Here is a 24,669-nt window from a genome sequence, read left to right on the forward strand (position 1 = left end):
CACAGCCCTAACCCCCTGTGTAGATGTGCTACATCAGCAGGAGAGCATCTCCTGACAACATAGCCACCGCTGCTTGAGGGGGCTGGACTAATGAAGTCCGACGGGAGAGATCTCTCCCATTGGCTTAGAGCATCTGTACTAGCTGTGCTACACCAGTGCAGCTACATTGGGGCAGCTGCGCCAACATCAGCTTTATTGTGTAGCCGGAGCGTCAGACACAAAACCATAGAATGAGGACTTAACATGCGAGTATACGGAAGTCTGAAATCCGAGGCTGACACTGTCAAGGTTCCTCCTCCACTCTGAACTCTAGGGTACAGATGTGGGGACCTGCATGAAAACCCCCTAAGCTTACTTCTACCAGCTTAGGTTAAAACTTCCCCAAGGTACAAATTAATTTTATCCTTTGTCCTTGGAATATCCACTGCCACCACCAAACTCTAATTGGGTTCACTGGGAAACATAGTTTGGACACGTCTTACCCCCCCAAGTCCTCCCAACCCTTGCACCCCACTTCCTGGGAAAGGTTTGGTAAAAATCCTCATCGATTTGCATAGGTGACCACAGACCCAAATCCTTGGATCTGAGAACAATGAAAAAGCATTCAGTTTTCTTACAAGAAGACTTTTAATAGAAATAGAAGTAAATAGAAGTAAAGGAATCACCTCTGTAAAATCAGGATGGTAGGTACCCTACAGGGTAATTAGATTCAAAACACAGAGAATCCCTCTAGGCAAAACCTTAAGTTGCAAAAAAGACAGACAGACAGAAATATTCATTCTATTCAGCACAATTCTTTTCTCAGCCATTTAAAGAAATCATAATCTAACACATACCTAGCTAGATTACTTACTAAAAGTTCTAAGACTCCATTCCTGGTCTATCCCTGGCAAAAGCAGCACATAGACTTTCAACCCCATTTCTTTCCAAATCCTTGGCCTTGGGTAGGGAAAATTTACACTTCTCTGAAGTAGAATCCTTTACAAAACCACTCAAAATCTCAGTAGTGTTCATGAGGAATGGCTTCCCAAACCATACCCAGCTTTTCTTTAATTTGGTGGCACAGTTCCAGGCAAGGGATTGGATACAGGGCTGGATCAGAATCTCTGTTAGTTACCAGAGCTGGAGTTTCTATTCAAAAATTGCTATTTTTCTAAAGCTATTAGATTTCCCACACTGCTTTCATTTTATAAACATTTTTAGCACCTATAAAGGATAAATTCAACAAAAACCCCACTTCTATTTCCTCAACATCTGCATCATGAAGAGGACCATTCCCTATGCCACAGAATTAGCTAGGAGAGATCTTCTGTAGGGCCTGAGTTACACATGCTTTGGGAACCAAATACAAGGGCATTTTGCCTAGTTGAAAATCACCTACCATGGAATTCTCTCCCCAGATCATCTGAGACAGTATTGCCTTAAACAATTGAACGACACTGTGATCATATGCACTTCCTTCTGTTAGTTGGGGTTCTGCTGTTGTTCACCATTTCCGAGCGGAGATTTTAAATCACCATTTTTTCTTTGTTAGCATGTCCAGTAAATGGGAGAGTTCTCTCCTGTTGACAGAACTGCACTTGAACTGTCTCCATGTCATCATGGAGGGATGGGGAAAAAGCAAGGCTGAAGTGAGAAATGATGACGTTAGCAAATGGTCAGTTGTCTTAAATTCTCCAATAAATCTGAGCTATAGCCTATCAAACTGAACTAATATCCAATTGGGTGACCAAACAGCCTTCAGGAAAGATAGAAACCCACATCACAGAGAGATAGAATACATGACAGTGAAAGTGTCAAGTGAAATTCCAGAGCAGGTTACATCTGATTATTCAGAATCAGGACAAGAGATTCTCCCATCACATTATCCTCTGATCCATTCAAACATATCTCACTCAGCACTGTCTCAATAGTCAGTTATGTTATTTACAAAATTTTTAGTATCCTAGCATCCTCCATAATTGGGGGGGGGGGGGCGGAGGGGTGGAACAGCCACCTTGCCAGAAGAAGCTTTACCAATAGATGGAACCTGGGATTTAAACTCCAAATGATCACAGTGTGTTTGGGATCCATCTGAATTCCCCTTCCAGGTCTTTGAGACTTTCATCTCCAGTCATAGTGACTCTGATATAGGATTAAAGAAGTCAAAGCATCATCTCCAAGCACAGACAACTGAGAACACTTCTTCACATGACACTTTGAGAAGTGGAGGGATAGAATGTGACGAAGATACACTCTGCATGGCTCAGACAAAAGGTAACAATTCTGCAGTGATGGGGAAGGAGGGAATCTCTGAGTCACTCCATCTCCTTGCAGTGTCACAGAGGCTGAAATGACACTTTCCCCCCTGCTCCTGCTCCTCTTCATGTAAATATAATCTGAAAAGTTCCCAATATAACTGTTCTTCAGCACAACCCAGAGCAATGTGAGAACAACTGGCAATGATACAATTTGTATCATTGTTGACTCTAACAATAACTGCAACAGGAGGAATGGTATAAATGTGATGCTTCCTGGTTCCCTGGTAGGAAGGGCCCACTTGAATTACTCATGGAACAACTGAGTCGATAGAAAGAACCAATGTGTCAACCTCAAAACAGGGCGAACTGCAAAAGGCAAAAATGGACCACTCCTCTGGACAAGCTGAGGGATAATGGTGCTGCAAACAGTAAAAAGAGCTTAAAAATTACTATTTGGGAATCAGGAAAAATATTCAAGAAAAGGAAGTAGGGATAGCCCTAGAGGTTTTTATGGTGTTGATCCCCCTTGCAGATTCTCTGATGGCTAACATGGGCTGAGTGCCAAGAGAAGGTATTCCCACACTCACGGCATTCATAGGGCCTCTCCCTGGTGTGGATTCTCTGATGTTTAGAAAGGGCTGAGGTGTTAGTGAAGCATTTCCCACACTCATGGCATTCATGGGGCCTCTCCCCAGTGTGGATTCTCTGATGTTTAGAAAGGGCTGAGGCATGAGTGAAGCATTTCCCACACTCACTGCATTCATAGGGCCTCTCTCCTGTGTGGATTCTCTGATGGGTAATAAGATTTGAGGTGCGATTGAAGGTTTTCCCGCACTCACTGCATTCATAGGGCCTGTCCCCTGTGTGGATTCTCTGATGTTCAGAAAGGGCTGAGCTCTTAGTGAAGCATTTCCCACACTCACGGCATTCACAGGGCCTCTCCCCTGTGTGGATTCTCTTATGGGTAATAAGGTTTGAGCTGCAATTGAAGATATTCCCACACTCACTGCATTCACAGGGTTTCTCACCTGTGTGGATTCTCTGATGTTTTATATGGGCTGAATAGTCACATAAGTTGTCCCCGCACTCAGTGCATGTATTTTTTCTCTTTCTCCTGAGGATTTCCTCCTGTGTTGTGGTTTCCTTCAGGTCCTTCTGAGTTCCCTGACAGGAAATACATTTATCCACTTTCTCTCCTGGTTGGTTTCCCTGCTCTTTTTCTGGTCTGTGCTGATTCTCACAGGATTTTCCCTGCTCACGACTCCTGGACTCATTCCTTTCCGATCTTTGCAATAATGCTCTGTGTTTATCCACTTGCTCAGCATCTTCCTGCTGAAAATTCTGCTCTTCTTTCTCACACACCATTGCATCACCAGCTGTGATAGAGACAGAAACCTCAAACAGGGATGGAAAGGGGAAGGCCAAACCAAAACAAGTGCTTGAGAGAGGTCAAATAAAAATCAGAAACTGAACTCCCCCAAACTCTTCCCCCAAACGTAGTAGTAGGATTTTATGTTTGTATTTTATATAAGTTAGAATGAAGGATAAAGAATAATAATGTAGCATGTATTAAATGCATTGGTGTATGATTTGATCACATCCTGCCAGCCACCCTTTTTGAATAACAGAAAGGGATGGCCTAATGGGCCAACGGGTAGAGATCCATCAGGCAGAATCTGTGTCTGGACTGATTTCAAGACAGTAACGGACCTTTGCGGGTCACCAATTTGTTGTAGATTTAGCATTTTAAAATAAGTAAACGAATGCCATGATTGTTTTCTTTTGCATTGGAATTTGATGTTCCTGTTCAAAATGTTGTATGTAAATTAATTCTGTTTTGTGTGTGAAAGAGAAATGTGTGTGTTAAGAGATAAGTGTGAAGGCCATCGCTGAACCAGATGTATGAGAGAGGAATGAGAGACAGACGCAAGGGCGCAGGGAGGCTGCAACACGCCCCTATTGAAATGTCAAAGGAGGGCAGATTGATGACTCAAAAGATGAGACAGGCACGTAACAATGAGGACAAGACAGCTGTGAACAACATGAACATGGGGTAGCTCCCTGAGGGACTTAATGAAAGAACAAGATAAAGGATGAGAAGGACAATTTAAGAAAACAAGCACTCGTCAAACAAGAATTGATTACAGCATGACGGTGCAAAACTCATTGGTCCTAATGAAGGAAAATCACTATATAAACAGGGGGCCTTGCCATGAAACTTGGCTTCACCCGGCCAAGACTTCCCCAGAGCACCGTGTGACGACCGACGTAACCCAGCTTCTCCTACCCATGATCAACCTAAGTGGCCAGTAGGTTGATCCGGACTCTGGACTGGTAACTATAACATCGACTGGGGGGACAATATGTGCGTGTGCGGTGTGTGATTGAATGAGTATGCTAAATGTAGTATCTTCAATAAACGCGGCGTATTGCCTTTTCCCCTGAAAATGATCCTGTGCGCTTCTTATAAGCATAACAGGGTAACGCCTACAAGGTAGCTAGCTAGCACATCTTGTAGGGGCTGTTCAAATTAAGTGGTTCATCAAGAAACACTGGGTTGACAATGGACCGTGGGAGAAGCCCATCTACACTGAGTGGACTGTCATGTAAATGTGATGTCTGGAATCTAGGTAATGGCTTCCTGCAATGACTGGGGGAAATTGGGCATGAACAGGTGACTTGCCCATGTGACCCCAAACTCCATCTTGTTGTTCTAATTTTCCACAGTAAGAACAATGGGATGTCCTCCACATGGCAAAAGCTATAAAAGGCCCTGGAAACACCTCCATTTTGTCTTCAACCCTGCTTCTTACCTCTGGAGGAACTTTGCTACAGACTGAAGCTCTGAACAAAGGACTGAATGACCCATCCAAGCTGTGGATGTGTTCCAGAGACTTGACTTAAGCCAGCAGTTTATTCCATCACTGCGATAAGCCTGAACCAAGAACTTTGCCATTACAGTATGTAATTGATTCCCTTAGCCAACTTTAACTCTCACCTTTCTTTCTTTTATGAATAAACCTTTAGATTTTAGATACTAAAGGAATGGCACCAGCGTGAGTTTTGGGTAAGATCTAAGTTGTATATTGACCTGGGAGTGGCTAGCCCTTTGGGATCAGAAGAACCTATTATTTAATGACACTGGTTGTATTAAATACTCATATCTGAATCCAGTGTTTTTGGTGGTGTTATAAGAACTGGAATGCCTGCGAAAACTGCCTTTATGTTTTCTTGTTAGCCAGTGTGGTGAAACAGGAGTTTACTTTTGTGGCTGGTTTGGTCTATTTTATAAAAGAATAACCACCAGTTTTGTTTTGTGTTTGCCCTATTTCTCAGCAGTTTGTCCTGAATTTGGCATCCTCAGTTCTGACCCACTAACGCACGGTGACAGTGTGCCAAGGGAGGGGGCTGCGTCATGGATTTACAAGAAGTTAGATGACCCAACCTTCATACAGTCTCCCTTGGGACCACCCTCTTTAGGGGTATGTCTACCGTGCATGAGGAAGTCAGCCACCTTCCAGGCTGGGTCTCACACTAGTGCATTAAAAATGGCTGTGGAGACATTGCTTTGATGTTAGGGCCTCCACCGTTATTTGTAGGGAGTCAGCATGGACTCTGGCTGGGAGGCAACCTCCAGATGCAGTGCAGATGTACCCTTAATGGGCGACATGCTAGTTTTAGCTTTTTCAAAGGGCTAACCCCTGTTCCCCTTCGAACTACAGAGTTTAAAGGAACCACAAAGGTCATCTAGTCTAACCCCTGCCAAGGTGCAGGATTTGCTGAGTCTAAACCACCAGATGGCTCCAGTCTCCTTTTGAAAACCTCCAGTGAATAACCTTCCACCACCTCCCTAGGCGTCTGTTCCTACTGTTCTTCCAGTTAGGAAGTTTTTCCTGAGATCTAATCTAAATCTGCTGTCCTGTAGTTTGAACCCACTGCCTCTTGTCCTGCCCTCCATGGCAAGAGAGATGAACTGTTCTCCATTCTTTGTATGGCAGTCCATAGCAAGGAAGACCAGCAGGGACCACAAACCTGCCCCTTGGGCTACAGAGCCAGGAAAGCCACGTCCACCCCTCCGGAAGCTGAGGGGCGGGACAGGAAGTGGAACTACAAAAGGGGGGACTTGTAGCTCAGTTGGGCTGGAGCTCCTGAATAAGACAGATGCTTATCACCCACTGCCAGAGTGGGACACCGAGGAGCTATTTGGACTGCCGCCAGAGGAATGGCCAGACCAACCAGGGTCACCGGCCAGTTGAGGTGCCAACAAGCTGATGGGGCTGCCACAGACCACTGATCCCAGGGAAATGCAGGCTAGAGGTACCAAAACCCTGGGGATTGTAGGAAGTAGCCCAGGGAAACGAGACCATCGTCTGATTGAGTGTTGGCCTCACACTAAGTCAGTGTGTTGCGGGTGGATCCCCGCTGATCCAGAGGCAGACTACACTGCCACTGTTAGGTCCCTGGGCTAGGACCCAGTGGAGTCAGGTGGGCCAGGGTCTCCCTGCCTCCTGCCACCCAGCCAGTTGGGTGATAGCCTCCCCATCTTCAGCCAGGAGGCCTGTGTTGGTCTACCATCCACCGAGCTAGGATGCCAGGCTGTTTGGTGCTTGCCCCTGCCTGAGCCCTAGCCTGTTTGATGCTCGCCTTGGGCAAAGCCCTAATTGTTTGCTGTCCCAAACTGACTGAGGGCCTGGGCTTGGAGACTTTGCAGCTTTGCCCTGATTGCAGGCCAGAGCATGGACTGTTGGTCCCCAGTCCTGCCTGAGGGCCGGGCACCACAGACTCACTATTGCTCAACCTGGATCAAGTGGCCTGAGCTTTGAAGACTGATAATCCCCCCTTAATTGATTGCAGTGCTAAGAGCATGACCATGAGGTGGCATGGCCTCCCTCAGGGATAGACCGGGAAGGATGGCCACGCAAGCTTACAGAGCCTTTTGAGTATTTGAAAATGACTATCACCCCCCCACCCCCTTCAACTCTTTTTTTCCAAACTAAACACACCCAGTTACATCAGCCTTTGCTCACTGGCTTGTGTTCCATCCCTTTGATCATCTTTGTCACTTGCCTCTGGATTGTTTCCAGTCTCTCTACATCCTAGCTAGTCACTCGTGACCAAAACTGGACACAGGAGTCCCCCTGAGGCCAAATCAGTGCTGAGTAGAGCATTACCGTCACCATGTGTGATTTGCATGCTATGCTTCTGTTAATGCATTTGCTTTTTTTTGGTTTTTTTTTGGTTTTTTTTTTTTTTTTGCATTATCATCACACTGTTGACTTCGTGTTGAGGTTGTGATCCACCACAACTCTCAGATCCTTCTCAGCAGTGCTGCTGCCATGCCAGTTATCCCCCAACCTGTATTTGTGCATTGGGTTTTACTTCCCTAAGAGTAGCACCTTGCCCTTGTCTTTGTTGAATTTCATTTTGTGGTCTATAGCCCAGTTTGCAAATTTATCAAGATGCTCTATCCTCCAAAGTGTTGATAACCCCCCTAGCTTTGTGTCATCTGCAAATTTGATCAGTATCCTCTCTACTCCTACATCCAGGTCATTAATGAAGATGTTAAATAACAGTGGACCCAAAAGAGATCCCTGTGACACCCCACTTGAGATATCCCTCCAATCTGACATCATTCCATTCATAGTTACTCTCTGTTTGCGGTTGTGTAACCAATTATACAGTCACTTAATGGTAGTTCCGTTGAACCCGCATTTCTCCAGCTTACTCATGGGATTGTGTCAAAGCCTTTTTGAAGTCCAGGTCTACTTTAGCCACCAAACCAGTTACCCTATCAAAGAAGATGATTAAGCTGGTTTGTCACGCTATGTTCTTAGTAAATCCATGCTGGCTGCTCTCGATTGCCCTTCGTCCTCCAGGTATTCACAAACCGAATATTTTATTCATTGCTCTAGTAGCTTCCCTGGTCTTGAGGTCAGGCTGAGTAGTCTACAGTTCCCCAGCTTCGCCTTTTCCCCCTTTGTAAAGATGGGCACTATGTTAACCCTTCTCCAATCTTCTGGAACCTGTCTTGTCATCTGAGTTTGCAAATTTTGCCAGACTCTCTGAGATTTCATCAGCTAATTCTGGAGTGAACAGCAAGAAAGGAGATGGTGGGAGAGCTAGCTTGGGGGATTAAGAGCTCTGTTCTAGACATTTGAGATGTTGAGCTTGAGTTGATGGCTAGCTATCCACAAGGAGCCATCAGAGGGAGGCTGAGATTTCAGTTTGGACAGAAGGAGACAGGTCTGGAGTAGAGCGGTAGATCTGTGATTGATCAGAATAGGGACAGGAGCTGAATTTGTGTTTGTGGGTGAGATTTCCCAGAGATAAAGTGCAGAGGAAGAGGAAGTGACCAAGGACTGAGCCCTGTAGAACCCCCACAGAAAACCAGAGTGTGTGTGGGGGGGTGAGGACAATCTTCTTAAATACACGCTGAAGAGTGATTACAGAGGTAGGAGAAGAGCAGGAAAAAGACAAGATGTCAAGAAGACGACCATGGTCAGTGGTATTAAAGGCGGCTGACAGGTCAAGAAGAATAAGGATGGAGTGCTGCTTCTGAGCTTTGCTTAGGGAGAGGGCATTAGAGACTTTGGCAAAAGCATTCTCAGCAGAGGGCCCCAAATATCTGCCTCCCTGAAACCTTCCCTTCCCACTGCCACCAGACCCTTCCTGCTCCTTGGAGCAACCACTCCCCATACCCTTCCCACTATCCTCAGTCTTCTCCACTTCCAAGTATCCCAGATCTCCTACCCAATCCTCCCCCTCTAACAGCATGACTGCTGGGACCTCCACCCCCTTTTCTCCATTCCCAGTCTCCCACTCCCCCGACCCACCACACTACCTGTTCCCAGGAGATTCTGCCTCTGATTCCTCACCTCCTCTTCCTTCCATGGTACCCATCCCTCCCTGATTCCCTCTAGTCTAATCTTCCACATACCTATCCCCTTCCTCCCACTACACTCAGCCTTCCCTAGCTTGTGGCACCAAACAAGCACTAGTTCCCCCATCATCTTCTGCCTTCCCACTGCTCCCTGCTCTCCTCTCCCCTCCTCCACAAGAACTCCTGAATAGTAACCTCACACTGCTCTCAGTCATTGGTTGGTGGGGTGAAGAGGACATGCTGTGGCCACTGCCTCTGAGCTACACCAATTCATCTGAGTCAGAGCCGTACCACTGTTAATTCTCAGACTATGTGTATTGTGCATTTTGCTTGCATTCTGCAGGAGTTCCTCTTCGACGTTTCCCTCCAGATTCCAAAATTTCAGGGCTGAGAGCAATATTTTAAAGTGTTTTAAAATCCACTTGCAGACTCTGGCCTCTTCTGAGCTGCAAAGTTTTGTCAGCATAGCTCTGTTTGTTAGGGATGCAAAAAAACACATCCTTAATTGATAGAATTATGCCGGCAAAATCTCTCATGCAGAAACAGAGTGCCGAAAAAGTCTATTAAAAAAAATGAGGAAATCAAAAGCCCCCAAACTATATAAATATGGAGTACAGGTTGCCCAGTTCTGCTGCATGCCTTTCCATTAGGTGTCTGGTGGTTAAACTTAAACCTCTGGAAACCAGAAAAGGAAGAGTTAATATACACACCAACCCTAAAATGTAACCTTAACTCTGCCCCTAGCCCTGCAGCTGGCACTAGCCACTGGGAGTGGCTCAGTATGGCTGGTGCAAAGGTTAACAAACTAACAAAGGAAGTGGAGGCTTCTCCATTTCTTGAAGTCTTCAAGTCAGAGTGGATGGCTTTCTGGGGGAGGATTTAGTCCAACACAGCATATTCAGTTCAGTACAGCAGTAACTCGATGAAATTTTATGACCTGTGTTATATAGGCGGTCAGACTAGATGTCCTAATAGCCCTTTCTGACCATCAAATCTATGATTCTACAATAGATATGAAGGACTAAGAACATGCCCTTGTTTGTGTTGTGTTCACAGGAGGGAATCCCAGTAATTATCCGCATGCCCCCCAGCTGTGTGCACTGGGTCAGCTGTAGTCGTAACTGGATGGTGGAGGGAGTAGTTTGAGTAGCTTGGCAGAGCTGTGACCATGATATGAAGGGAGGCACATGTGAACCCTGAGGGACCTAGTCTGCCCCATTTCAATGTACTTAATGGGCTGTTGCTGAGATAGGGCAGAGTAGAGGTGGCATTGTGGGGGTGGTGTGAACCTTAACTCTGCATTTCCCCTTCTAGTAACCACGGGGACAGGAATCCTTACCCAGCGAGGTCACATTCTCGTAGTTCTCCTGCATGACGTCTCTGCAGAGGGCTCTTTGACGGGGGTCCAGCAGAGCCCACTCTTCCCTGGTGAAATACACAGCCACCTCCTCGAAGGTCACCGGCCCCTGAAAGAGGAAGAGTCCAACCCTCAGTGCCTGCTGCCCCAGACACAACCCCACTATTCATGGAGGGAGAGGAGCCAATCAAATGGAAACTCTGGGAGGCTCACAGTCAACAGAGTCCCACCCCCACCCTGCTCAGAGCAGCCAGAAGGCAAAACAGGAGGGGAGATAGAGATTCCCTAGTCCCCCCGCAGCAGACAGAGGGGGAAGCATCTGAGAGTGCTGAAGGAATTGGCGGCTGTGATTGCAGAGCCCTTGGCCATTATCTTTGAAAACTCGTGGCGAACGGGGGAAGTCCCGGATGACTGGAAAAAGGCTAATGTAGTGCCCATCTTTAAAAAAGGGAAGAAGGAGGATCCTGGGAATTACAGGCCAGTCAGCCTCACCTCAGTCCCTGGAAAAATCATGGAGCAGGTCCTCAAAGAATCAATCCTGAAGCACTTACATGAGAGGAAAGTGATCAGGAACAGTCAGCATGGATTCACCAAGGGAAGGTCATGCCTGACTAATCTAATCGCCTTTTATGATGAGATTACTGGTTCTGTGGATGAAGGGAAAGCAGTGGATGTATTGTTTCTTGACTTTAGCAAAGCTTTTGACACGGTCTCCCACAGTATTCTTGTCAGCAAGTTAAGGAAGTATGGGCTGGATGAATGCACTATAAGGTGGGTAGAAAGCTGGCTAGATTGTCGGGCTCAACGGGTAGTGATCAATGGCTCCATGTCTAGTTGGCAGCCGGTATCAAGTGGAGTGCCCCAGGGGTCGGTCCTGGGGCCAGTTTTGTTCAATATCTTCATAAATGATCTGGAGGATGGTGTGGATTGCACTCTCAGCAAATTTGCGGATGATACTAAACTGGGAGGAGTGGTAGATACGCTGGAGGGTAGGGATAGGATACAGAAGGACCTAGACAAATTGGAGGATTGGGCCAAAAGAAATCTGATGAGGTTCAATAAGGATAAGTGCAGGGTCCTGCACTTAGGACGGAAGAACCCAATGCACAGCTACAGACTAGGGACCGAATGGCTAGGCAGCAGTTCTGCGGAAAAGGACCTAGGGGTGACAGTGGACTAGAAGCTGGATATGAGTCAGCAGTGTGCCCTTGTTGCCAAGAAGGCCAATGGCATTTTGGGATGTATAAGTAGGGGCATAGCGAGCAGATCGAGGGACGTGATCGTTCCCTCTATTCGACACTGGTGAGGCCTCATCTGGAGTACTGTGTCCAGTTTTGGGCCCCACACTACAAGAAGGATGTGGATAAATTGGAGAGAGTCCAGCGAAGGGCAACAAAAATGATTAGGGGTCTAGAGCACATGACTTATGAGGAGAGGCTGAGGGAGCTGGGATTGTTTAGTCTGCAGAAGAGAAGAATGAGGGGGGATTTGATAGCTGCTTTCAACTACCTGAAAGGGGGTTCCAAAGAGGATGGCTCTAGACTGTTCTCAATGGTAGCAGATGACAGAACGAGGAGTAATGGTCTCAAGTTGCAATGGGGGAGGTTTAGATTGGATATTAGGAAAAACTTTTTCACTAAGAGGGTGGTGAAACACTGGAATGCGTTACCTAGGGAGGTGGTAGAATCTCCTTCCTTAGAGGTTTTTAAGGTCAGGCTTGACAAAGCCCTGGCTGGGATGATTTAACTGGGAATTGGTCCTGCTTCGAGCAGGGGGTTGGACTAGATGACCTTCTGGGGTCCCTTCCAACCTTGATATTCTATGATTCTATGATTCTCATTCATCACACACCTACAAGCCAGAGGCTGATACATGGGATGGGGCCCCCAGTAGGCTCCAGGGTTGGCTCCGCAATAGGAATCCCAACACGCTTCCCATTGCCAGCAGCTGAAAGGAAGTGGGGGTTTATCTACTCTACACCCCACTGGTGAGTAACCCTTCCCCCTCCCTCCCCCCCGGCTTCATATCTCATAGCAGCCTCTGGCGGTTAGGTTTATGTTCTTCCACTGGGAATATGATCCATTTTCCCAGCACTGTCCAGTGTTCCCCCACCAACCCCATTCTACAAATAGGGTAATTTCCTCCCCCAAACCCCTACATCTGTTCCCAGAATCCAGGACGTGGGTTCAACAATTTTCAGCAAGTTTGTCACATGCCTTGTCCCCCTCCCTTTCTCCACCCTGGGTATTTCCTGCCCCCATCCCACCTCCAGACTAAACTCCTCCAAAGATCCCAGGCCCTCAGTATTTCCTGCCCCCTCCCTCCAGCAGGAACCCACTAGCAACCCCGTAATAATCCCTACCTGGACTGGCTCCACGACAGCCAGTCCCCTTCCCCGTCCCGTGAGAGGCTGGGACAATCTGGAGCCAAAGGTGCGTATTACTCTGCCACCTGTCAGGGTGAGAAGGGGGACAGGGAAGATTTCAGAAGGGCCTCTAGTTCCTGTCACATCGTGATTTGCCCCGGCCCTTTCCCTGCACAAGATGTTTCTGACTTGCATGCTGGGAAAACATTCCATCACTTTATCACAGCCCAGACCCAACCCCTCCCACCAGCACTAAATCCACTGCCCTAGTTTTAAAACCCTGAGAGCAACTCCCCCAGTGGTGGGGACCAGGCAGGGACAGGACAAAGTCTGCCCAGTGCTGGTGCAGGAAATGAAAGGAATGTTGCTGGGGATATTCAGCTGGAAGGCATTGTCAATAGACACAAAGAGTGGACCAGTAAGTGGGGCTCACTTCTATTTTATGCATGACATTCCTCACGCTCACGCTTCAGGGTTTCAGCCACCACTGCCAGGGGTCTGGAAGGCACTTTCCCCCCGCAATGTATTTTGAGAGGGTTTTTTTTAAATCTCCTTCCTCTGAAGATTCAGGAACAGCCAGAGAAGAAGACAAGACAGGTTCTCAGTGCCCTGGGGGGGTTTCAGCTTCCTCTGCAGCGTGGGGTGTGGGTCACTCACTAGGATTACCGGGAACCATCTCACTTAACCATTTCCCTGCCACTGCAGGGGTCTGGGGCACTGGTGCATCTCAGTCCCTCCTGTTCTCTGCCTGGGGCATATAACAGTCTAGTCTCCCGTGGGCTACAAGACTTTGGTCTCAGTCCAGCTGTTGTGTTTAGTGGGGGGGGGCTGGGTGGTGTTGGCGGCCAGTGCTAGACAGGAGGTCAGACCGGATGATCCAATGGTCCCTTCTGGTCTTAGACTTTGACTGGATGTGGGCAGGTTTGGGAGCTTGTGACCTTCCCACCCCCCACTTATTTCTCCTTCATTTTCCCTCTTGTCTTTCCCCCGTCCCCTCCCTCTGCCCGGGAGACTTAGTGACCAACGATCTCCTGCAATTGCGGATAGCACTGCATGCCAGTTTGGATCCAAACTTCCTGCCTCCTCCCCGTCTCTACTAACCACCCAAGGGGTTCAGTCTCACTGGGTGTGATACAGGCAATGAAAGGGTTACTGTGCACAGCTGCAAAAACTGCCTAATTTCCCAGCTGAAATAAGTAAGCGAGTACCACTTATTGCAAGTTGGAGGGGAGGGATAGCTCAGTGGTTTGAGCACTGGCCTGCTAAACCCAGGGTTGTGAGTTCAATCCTTGAGAGGGCCATTTGGGATCCGGGGCAAAAATTGGGGATTGGTCCTGCTTTGAGCAGGGGACTGGACTAGATGACCTCCTGAGGTCCCTTCAAACCCTGATATTCTATGAAGAATTTTTTTCTGACCCCTGAACATTTACTAAAAAAGTAAGACTAAAACATGCATCCATGCCGAGTCTCTGTATAACGTGTATATTTCAAGAGGCTGACAGAGAATACTTGACCATAATGAACAAGGGAGTGCAGGAGTGGGGGAGTGAGATTTTCTTTGCTTTGGATCATAATGAAACGCTCAACATCTCACAGCCTCCTGCCTGCCTTTCCTGAGCCCCCGGGGGTCACAAACCACCAGCCGAGAAACACAAGCCTAGACCTTTATTTTGTATCGTCATTGACTACGACTGGAGAGAGAGGGCTACATTGTACCCAGACAAAGCATGAATGAGCCAAGTGCTATGGCATATATGGACCGACCCTGGGAACTGTTAATTCCAATAACACCCACGTTTTGAACTCTCTTCCTTACTTCACTGTGAAAAGAATATGAAAGTTCAGAAGATCTTACAATAGCAACAAGTTGATGAAAATTACGTTAAATTATTTTCAGCCATGAATGTGATGCACAGGTGCAAGAAGACCAACTGCAGAAAATTAAATTAGTCCAAACAAAAGGGGGCTAATGATATCGTTCCAGGAGAGTACTAGGAACATGCTTGGAGAACAAGAAAACGTAGGAACAAAGTTACCTCTGCCAAATTTGGCCTTAGGGACATGGATTTAAAAATGGGGGAGAGGGAAGAAAGAAAATCATCTATCAACTTGGCAAGTTTGTCTCTCATCACAACTCCTCCAAGGTTCCTCAACCCAAGTCAGAAGAAGCAAACTGATGAGCCACGATTCTTAATTTTCATTTTTTAAATTCTGTTGTATCCTGTTCCTTTCTCACAAAGGCTGTAAGGGCTTGTCAGTTAAAATATAGTCTAAAGAGACCCATTGCTCCAGTGAGTAGTGACTTTCTTAAAGTCTCTAAATGCTTGTAAGTTAAATTATTTTCTCAAAGGACCCCTCAAAAGAGCAGGATTAGTAATGAAACTTACTCTGTTCCCCGCAGGCCACTGCCTCCGTGCTTTTACTCTCTGGTGCAACGCCTTTCAATAATTCTAGCTCTGCTGAAGATGTTCCCCAGAAATTAATTATCCCGGGGTGAACAGGAATGTATTGGGGGGGAAATTAAGAGTCTATCTTAAATGTATAAAATCATTCCAGGAAACTTTCAAATACATGTTCAAAAAGAGCTCAGCCTTTGTATTTTGTAAAAAAAAGTCTCAAGCAGACATTCAAAACCAGGAAAAGTTGTCAAAATCTTAGCGGTCTTAAAAACCCAAAAAAAGAGCTTTAAAATCAGACTATGTAAACTTAATGACTAAACACTTAATATGACTGCAATTAAAAATGCCAAAATGAAATGACTAAAATTAATTTAATTAGTAAACAATGCAATACTTAAAAAAAGTAAAAGCAACAAAAAATTAGAGGACAAAAAAATCTTGCAAAAACTTTAAATGCTTAAGTGACATTGATGAGCTAAAATATTTAAGAGACAAGTCCGCTGAAAATACAGTGGTGCAAGAACAAAGTAACATCTCTTCACATTGTTCCACAGCTTCCAAGGGCTGGAGGCTGCTATCCCCCGTCACTAAAAGCGAACGGCTATGCAGGTGGTGTCGGAGAGAAGGCTTTGGATTTTTTGACCATGGGATGGTGTTCCAAGAAGGAGGAGTGCTAGGCAGAGACGGGCTCCACCTAACGAAGAGAGGGAAGAGCATCTTCGCAAGCAGGCTGGCTAATCTAGTGAGGAGGGCTTTAAACTAGGTTCACCGGGGGAAGGAGACCAAAGCCCTGAGGTAAGTGGGGAAGCGGGACACCGGGAGGAAGCACGAGCAGGAGGGCATGAGAGAGGAGGGCTCCTGCCTCATACTGAGAAAGAGGGGCGATCAGCGGGTTATCTCAAGTGCCTATACATAAATGCACGAAGCCTGGGAAACAAGCAGGGAGAACTGGAAGTCCTGGCACAGTCAAGGAATTATGATGTGATTCGAATAACAGAGACTTGGTGGGATAACTCACATGACTGGAGTACTGTCATGGATGGGTATAAACTCTTCAGGAAGGACAAGCAGGGCAGAAAAGGTGGGGGAGTTGCACTGTATGTAAGGGAGCAGTATGACTGCTCAGAGCTCAAGTATGAAACTGCAGAAAAACCTGAGAGTTTCAGGATTATGTTTAGAAGTGTGAGCACCAAGGGTGATGTCATCGTGGGAGTCTGCTATAGACCACCGGACCAGGGGGATGAGATGGACGAGGCTTTCTTCTGGCAACTCGCAGAAGTTACTAGATCGCACGCCCTGGTTCTCATGGGAGACTTCAATCACCTGATATCTGCTGGGAGAGCAATACAGCATGCACAGACAATCCAGGAAGTTTTTGGAAACTGTAGGGGACAATTTCCTGGTGGAAGTGCTGGAGGAACCGACTAGGGGCGGAGCTCTTCTTGACCTGCTGCTCACAAACCTGGAAGAATTAGTAGGGGAAGCAAAAGTGGATGGGACCCTGGGAGGCAGTGACCGTGAGATAATCGAGTTCAGGATCCTGACACAAGGAAGAAAGGAGAGCAGCAGAATACGGACCCTGGACTTCAGAAAAGCAGACTTTGACTACCTCAGGGAACTGGTGGGAAAGATCCCCTGGGAGAATAACATGAGGGTGAAAGGAGTCCAGGAGAGCTGGCTGTATTTTAAAGAATCCTTATTGAGGTTACAGGGACAAACCATCCCAATGTGTAGAAAGAATAGTAAATATGGCAGGCGACCGGCTTGGCTTAACAGTGAAATCCTTGCTGATCTTAAATACAAAAAAGAAGCTTACAAGAAGTGGAAGATTGGACAAATGACCAGGGATGAGTATAAAAATATTGCTCGGGCTTGCAGGAGTGAAATCAGGAAGGCCAAATCACACCTGGAGTTGCAGCTAGCAAGAGATGTTAAGAGTAACAAGAAGTGTTTCTTCAGGTATATTAGCAACAAGAAGAAAATCAAGGAAAGTGTGAGCCCCTTACTGAATGAGGGAGGCAACCTCGTGACAGAGGATGTGGAAAAAGCTAATGTACTCAATGCTTTTTTTGCCTCTGTCTTCACGAACAAGGTCAGGTCCCAGACTACTGCCCTGGGCAGCACAGCATGGGGAGGAGGTGAGCAGCTCTCTGTGGAGAAAGAAGTGGTTCGGGACTATTTAGAAAAGCTGGATGAGCACAAGTCCATGGGGCCGGATGCGCTGCATCCGAGAGTGCTAAAGGAGTTGGCGGATGTGATTGCACAGCCATTGGCCAGAATCTTTGAAAACTCATGGCGATCGGGGGAAGTCCCGGACGACTGGAAAAAGGCTAATGTAGTGCCCATCTTTAAAAAAGGGAAGCAGGAGGATCCTGGGAACTACAGGCCAGTCAGCCTCACCTCAGTCCCTAGAAAAATCATGGAGCAGGTCCTCAAGGAATCCATTCTGAAGCACTTCGAGGAGAGGAAAGTGATCAGGAACAGTCAGCATGGATTCACCAAGGGCAAGTCATGCCTGACTAATCTAATTGCCTTCTATGACGAGATAATTGGCTCTGTAGATGAGGGGAAAGCAGTGGACGTGTTGTTCCTTGACTTTAGCAAAGCTTTTGACACTGTCTCCCACAGTATTCTTGCCAGCAAGTTAAAGAAGTATGGGCTGGATGGATGCACTACAAGGTGGGTAGAAAGTTGGCTAGATTGTCGGGCTCAACGGGTAGTGATCAATGGCTCCATGTCTAGTTGGCAGCCGGTGTCAAGTGGAGTGCCCCAGGGGTCGGTCCTGGGGCCGGTTTTGTTCAATATCTTCATAAATGATCTGGAGGATGGTGTGGATTGCACCCTCAGCAAGTTTGCAGATGACACTAAACTGGGAGGAGTGGTAGATACCCTGGAGGGTAGGGATAGGATACAGAGAGACCTAGACAAATTGGAGGATTGGGCCAAAAGAAATCTGATGAGGTTGAACAAGGACAAGTGCAGAGTCCAGCAGTTAGGACAGAAGAATTCAATGCACCGCTACAGACTAGGGACCGAATGGCTCGGCAGCAGTTCTGCAGAAAAGGACCTAGGCGTGACAGTGGACGAGAAGCTGGATATGAGTCAGCAGTGTGCCCTTGTTGCCAAGAAGGCCAATGGCATTTTGGGATGTATAAGTAGGGGCATTGCCAGCAGATCGAGGGACGTGATCGTTCCCCTCTATTCGACATTGGTGAGGCCTCATGTGGAGTACTGTGTCCAGTTTTGGGCCCCACACTACAAGAAGGATGTGGAAACATTGGAAAGAGTCCAGCAGACGGCAACAAAAATGATGAGGGGACTGGAACACATGAGTTATGAGGAGAGGCTGAGGGAACTGGGATTGTTTAGTCTGCAGAGGAGAAGAATGAGGGGGGATTTGATAGCTGCTTTCAACTACCTGAAAGGGGGTTCCAAAGAGGATGGATCTAGACTGTTCTCCGTGGTAGCAGATGACAGAACAAGGAGTGATGGTCTCAAGTTGCAGTGGGAGAGATTTAGGTTGGATATTAGGAAAAACTTTTTCACTCTGAGGGTGGTGAAGCACTGGAATGCGTTACCTAGGGAGGTGGTGGAATCTCCTTCCCTACAAGTTTTTAAGGTCAGGCTTGACAAAGCCCTGGCTGGGATGATTTAGTCAGGGATCGGTCCTGCTTTGAGCAGGGTGTTGGACTAGATGACCTCCTGAGGGCCCTTCGAACCCTGATATTCTATGATTCTATAAAAGGGTAATTGGTCCGAAATCTGCCCATGACCCGTCAGAGACAGACACGTACCTGTGTCGCTGCCCAGCTCCAGTCGCAGCATCTCTAGGGGAAGGAGAGGAAGAGAGAGGAGAGAATTCAGGCCCTCGCTTTCCTGGGGAGGTTCCCATTAGTTATTAATGTAACTGCTGTTAACTATGAGATGGTGACAGAGATCTGAGGCTGATAATGCAGCCACTGGAGACAGAGCCAGCCCCACATGGCTACACCATGGGGAAGGGCGACTCGCGGAGCTGGGGCTGTGAGATGGAGCCTGGGGTCAGTGACATCCCGAGAGTCCCCGACTCCTCCCCAGGGCCAGGGTCGCTCTAACCAGAGGAGACACCACCCCCAGACTCCCACTCACCTTTGAATCCCAGCAGCACCTCCTGCAGGACGGCACTTGTCAGAGAGAAATCGCTGAGTCTCCTCTCCAGCTCCGCAAACCCTGGCTCCGGCTCCCGAAACGCCCCGTCCTCCCTGCTGGGGAAAGAGGGAGGGGTGAGAAATAGGCCTGATCCCCAGACCCTGAGCCCAACAACCCCCAAACTCCAGGAAACCTGGATCTGAGCTTTGTAGCCCGAGATGGTCATTGTCACGGTGAGTCACCCGCCCTCAACCCTGGGCTCCCCAGAGAGATGGGAAGTGGGGAGACACCAGAGCAAGGAACGGAGACATTGTTCAGGAGCTTTCTCCGGGACGCTCTGGTTCTGTGGGGTCTGAGCCACCCCCCACGCTGGTTGACTGCAGTAACAAGGGGCACCAGCACTGGGATTATGTGGAAGGGGAGGAGACACAGACCGAAGCCTGGGCAGGTCCTACATGCTGACAGTGGCCACAGACAGAGCTCAGGTCTCCACCAGGGAGTGAACCTGGGTCCTTTAATGCCAACCCCCCCCGAGCCCTTCAGCTGAAGCAGTAACCCTGGGGCATCCAGCTCATTTGGCAGAGAGGGTCATATTGCCCTGTCCGTTATGGTCAGTGGGCCAGGGTGTCAGTTTAGGACTCTGTGCCCTGCTCCATTCACAGCAGAACACCCACTGCTCTCCATGGGACACCCACGTGCAAAGGACAAGGTGAGAATCTGCCCTTCATATAGGAAATACAATTTTAATTCTTAGTATTTTGCTAAGCCTTTGTCTGTCACACTCAGTGTCACTCAGGAGGAAAACAGACCCCCTCCTGGACTCCCCTGTAGTGCCCCCCATAGTTCTTCCCCTCCTTTCTCCATTTCCCTCTTGCTTCCTTGTCCTTGTGTTTCTCCTCTGTTCTTCCCTCCCTACAGCAACCACCAATTTCCACCCCACAAAGGCTTCACTCCCTCCCCTTCCCCTTTCCACCTGCTCAGGTGATCAGCCAGGGAATGCTTAATGTTGACATCAAAGTGTCCTCCCTTCACTTGACACCCCGATGACATTAACAGGGGACAGGAGAGTTCACGCTCTCTGAGCTACGGCTTCGGGCAGCCCCAGCAAGGCAACGCTGTCTCCCTTTACGCTGGGGAGATGCGGGGGGCCAGCAATTCACTTTAAAAAATTCAAAAGCTGAGTTTCTGCGCCCTCAGAACACGGGATGCGGCCGGGAGACAGGCCAGGTCGGGCCCATCGGCCCTGTGTCTAGCAGCCCTGCTGGGACCTCCTGAGCGATCAGACCGTGAACGGCTCTTCTCCTCCCTGAGTCAGCCACTGCGGGAGGCAGAATCACATGCTCCACGGGCAGGGGGCAGCTTCCTATTCAGTGCAGTTATCAACCCTAACGGCCCATGACGGGGAGCAAAGTGGAGCCCAGGACTTACCTGCCCCCAGTGCTCCCAGCACCCTAAAGAGGGAGAGAAAGAGGAGGCAGTCAGGGGGCATGTCCCTGGGTGGGGAGGCCTCCTGCTCTGCAGGGGAGTCACCACTGAAGCCTCGGGTACTAGGGGAATTTCAGGTTTACATTCCCAGAGCAGCTGCCACCCCCTACCAGGGACTTTCCCCTATTGCTGGCAGGTCGCCACTGAGGAAACCTTCTCCCCAGGCACTTTACAGGCAGAAGATATTTCTCTGCATTGAGAACCCAATTCCTCCAGTGCTGAGAGACCCAGAAGGCCCCTGGCCCCACTGAACCCATTAACCTGGTGTGAGTGGGGCCTTAGGCCTGGCTCAGGACCTCAGCATGGTGGGGGAGGGGATTTCATCCTCCAAGTGAAAATGCAGACAGACATTTCCAGGAGAGAAGGCCTTGGGGCTGCAGCATCCAGGACTCCCAGGACCCATCCCTGGCGCCGCTGCCAGACTCACTTTGTCCAGGGCTCTGCCCCGCCCTGTGCCTCAGTTTCCCCCTTTGTCCCATAGGGATAATTGCCCCGACCCCCCTTTGTAAAGTGCTTTGGGGTCTGGGGCGGAGACGCTCCTATAGGAACGCTGTGTGTGATCATTGCAACGACAGCCTGACCTGCAGGGGTTGGCTCAGCGGCGGCTGCCCCCTCTCTCCTCCCCGCTCCCCGATCAGGGAAATCTCCCGGGACAGTCGGCAGACGCCCGCATCCCTTCTCTGGACAATGGCTCTCTCTAGCTCTTCCAGCCGGGACAGCAGCCGCTGCTCCTGCTCCGCCAGAAACCCTCGCAGCTCCTGCCACTCCCAGACCATCTTCTCCCTCTCGGCTGCCATCTGGCTCTGCAACAGGGAGAGGGCGGCTCAGTAACAGAGGAACACAGAACATAAGACAAGACATACTGGGTCAGACCAAAGGACCATCTAGCCCAGTGTCCTGTCTTCCGACAGTGACCAATGCCAGCTGCCCCAGAGGACATGAACAGAACAGGTCATCACCAAGTGATCCATCCCCTGTCGCCCATTTCCAGCTTCTGGCAAACAGAAGCTAGGGACACCATCCCTGCCCATAGTGGCTTATAGCCCCTGATGGACCTATCCTCCATGAACTTATTTTGCTCTTTTTTGAACCCTGTTCTTGTCCTGGCCTTCAACATCCTCTGGCAAGGAGTTCCCCAGGTTGACTGTGCAGTGTGTGAAAAAATACTTCCTTTTGTTTGTTTTAAACCTGCTGCCTATTCATTTCACGGGGTGACCCCTCGTGCATGTGTTATAGGAAGGAGTAAATAACACGTCCTTCTTTACTTTTGCCACACCAGTCATGATTTTATAGACCTCTATCCTATCCCCCCCACTTAGTTGTCTCTTTTCCAAGTTGAACAGCCTCAGGCTTTCTCTACCTCGGTACTTCGTCGGCACAACTTGTCATTCAGGGGTGTTAAAAAACACACACCCCAGTGACAAATTTTGACCCACGAAAAGTGCTGGGGTGAACAGCACGTTGTCGGCAGGAGCGCTCTCCCACCGACAGCTGCTGCTCATGTGGGGTGGAAGCTTTTTGTTCGCAGGAGACCATGGATTTATAGAGAGGCAATCGGATGTTTTCTGTCTTATTATCTCTCCCTTTCTTCATGATTCCCAATGGTCTGTTTGCTTTTTTGACCGACGCTGCACCTTGAGTGGATTTTTCTAGAGAAATGTGAACCGTGATGCCAAGATCTCTTTCTTGAGTGGCAACAGCTAATTTAGACCCCGTCATTTTCCGTGCATAATTGATATGACTTTTTCCAATGTGCGTTACTTTGCATTTATCCGCACGGACATTCATCTGCACGGCAACTGGGGAGAATCATAAATGCGCCTCGGGGCGGGTGACAGAGTTATTTACTAGAACACAAGATCTCTTGCGGTGGGGGGTGGGAAGTTCGTTTATCCCAGGAAGAGAGGAGGGATAAGGGCCGGGGTGAGCTGTACATCACCCACAGGAGGGACACTTCCCCCCAAAACCTCATCAACTTGCACTGAGCCAAATCCTCCATCTCTGCAGCCCACATTTCCTCCCCATCCCCCCGGTGCGGGAAAGGCTCCCCGGTCACTGTGACGTGCAGACAGCCCGTGGGCAGGGGCTCTGGGCTCGCACAGACTGCCCCGCTCCTGCCCAGCGGCCTCCTGCACCCTGCGGGCACCGTGCCACCCCCGGGTCGGACCCTGGGCTCCGGTGGGGACGGGTCCCTGGCTGAGGCTGGCCGGGTGGGCCCTGCATTCGCCGTGTCGTTCTTATGCCAGGCAAACCGCAGTGGCAGGGGCCCTGGGCACCCACCAGCAGCTCCTGGCTTTGCCGCTGCTCCTCGGCTTTGGCGGCTTCTCTCTCTTTGCCCGGAGGGGCCCGATGCTTCTGTGGCAGCTCCTGGAAGATGGGGGGAGAGGAGAGGAAACTGCTACAAAGGGCTGTCAGATTTCAGGGCCCCGTCCTGCCCTGCAGACTCCTGTACGGAGTCGGGGGGGTGGGGGGGGGCTCAGACTGAGAGGAGACGGGGTGAAACACGGACCAGCTTTTCCCGAGGAAACGCAGGGCCCCCCGGCTGGGTGCAGACCGACCCCCAGCGCCCCACGTCTCCCGGGGGGGTGGGGGCTCGCTCACATCCCAAGCAGCCAACTTCAGACAGTCCCAGCTCCAACCCCCAATGCTCCCGCGGGGCCAGATCTGAACATGGAGCCCCCCCCCCCCCCCGCAAACATCCCCCCCAATCGCCAGCTCCGCCCCCCCCACCCCGTAAATCGACTCGCCCCAAACTCCCAGCTCCAAGAATCCCCGGCACCAGCCCCCCCCCCCCTCCCCCAGCTCCGGCTCTGACCCCCCCAGCTCTGGCTCTGACCCCCCCCAGCTCCCCCATCCCCTGGCTCCATGGCCCCGCTGCAAACACACAAAGGCTCCGGGGCTGGGGCGGGGGGGCAGGAAGGGGCAGCTCCTCCCCGGGCCTGGCCCTGCCCCACCGGCCCCTCGCAGGGGGGTTGGGACACTCGGGGAATCGGGGAAACGCCCCCCACACACACACACAGCCTGGGGGGGCAGGAGACCGGCTGGATCGTCTCGGGAGAAAAGCAAGGGGAAGGGGGCCGGTTTTGGCCTCTGAGTTCGGCTTTGGAGACCGGGCACCGTGTACAAGCCCCTTCCTAGAAAGCGCCTAAATCCCCTGGCCACAGCTCTCCCCTGCCCCGCCGTGGGGAGCTCCCAGCAGAGTGGCGCAGCGGAAGCGTGCTGGGCCCATAACCCAGAGGTCGATGGATCGAAACCATCCTCTGCTAGCTCGGGTTTTCTTGCCGACTGCCCCGGAAAGGGTTCAGCCTCCCTCTATTCCTTCTCGCCCTGTGTGACCCTTCCCCGGTCCTGAAAGGCAGGAATAAACCCCAGCAGCCACCCTCTCCCCCAGAGTCCCCTCCCGTCAGGAGACAGCTCTGCAAGGACCGGCTCCGGCTCAGGGTGGCCAGGTTTATATAAGTTCTGGCGGTGCCCAGAATGGGTCCAAGTCCTGCCCCCTTCCTCCCCTCTCCCTCCCCTTCCCCCCAGCACCCCCATAGCTCTGCCTAAGGCTCTGGGAGGGAGTTTGGGTGCAGGAGGGGGGTGGGCTCTGGGCTGGGGCAGGGGGTGGGGGTGCGGGGGGGGGACACTGGCAGGCTCTGGGAGGGAGTTTGGGTGTGGGTGGGGTGAGGGATCTGGGCTGGGGCAGGGGATGGGGGTGCGGGGGGGGGACACTGGCAGGCTCTGGGAGGGAGTTTGGGTGTTGGTGGGGTGGGCTCTTGGCTGGGGCAGAGGGTTGGGGTGCGGGGGGGGGACACTGGCAGGCTCTGGGAGGG

General features: G+C 49.8%; 3 protein-coding genes, 1 non-coding gene and 1 pseudogene across 7 annotated transcripts in view; 3 read left to right on the top strand and 2 right to left on the bottom strand.

The window, feature by feature from the left end:
• The window catches only part of LOC102945014 (zinc finger protein 883-like), a 705,100-nt gene that overhangs the window by 319,263 nt on the left and 361,168 nt on the right, over positions 1-24,669 (top strand). The window lies entirely within an intron of this gene.
• The window catches only part of LOC102934537, a 1,094,240-nt pseudogene that overhangs the window by 227,765 nt on the left and 841,806 nt on the right, over positions 1-24,669 (bottom strand).
• The window catches only part of LOC102933291 (zinc finger protein OZF), a 1,218,290-nt gene that overhangs the window by 73,756 nt on the left and 1,119,865 nt on the right, over positions 1-24,669 (top strand). The gene's annotated exons all lie outside the window — the stretch shown is intronic.
• LOC114018488 overlaps positions 1,014-24,669 on the bottom strand; it is a 213,020-nt gene continuing 189,364 nt past the window's right edge. Inside the window, exons 4-10 of one of the 2 annotated variants that reach the window (XM_043537472.1) lie at positions 20,798-20,820; positions 19,370-19,485; positions 19,036-19,068; positions 12,840-12,928; positions 10,460-10,586; positions 3,269-3,616; positions 1,014-1,626 (exon numbers count right to left, since the gene is read on the bottom strand). In XM_043537472.1, coding sequence (XP_043393407.1) covers positions 1,514-1,626; positions 3,269-3,616; positions 10,460-10,586; positions 12,840-12,928; positions 19,036-19,068; positions 19,370-19,485; positions 20,798-20,820 — 849 coding nt within the window. In that variant the 3' untranslated portion in view covers positions 1,014-1,513. Of the gene's footprint in view, positions 1,627-3,268; positions 3,617-9,407; positions 9,796-10,459; positions 10,587-12,839; positions 12,929-19,035; positions 19,069-19,369; positions 19,486-20,797; positions 20,821-24,669 lie in introns of those variants that run through there. The other variant, XM_043537473.1, reaches the window with a different exon arrangement.
• Positions 24,049-24,120, top strand: TRNAM-CAU. The gene has a single exon. It is a non-coding gene; the product is annotated as a tRNA-Met (tRNA).

The sequence above is a fragment of the Chelonia mydas genome, chromosome 28 (assembly GCF_015237465.2).
Source record: "Chelonia mydas isolate rCheMyd1 chromosome 28, rCheMyd1.pri.v2, whole genome shotgun sequence".
Lineage (NCBI taxonomy): Eukaryota > Metazoa > Chordata > Testudines > Cheloniidae > Chelonia > Chelonia mydas.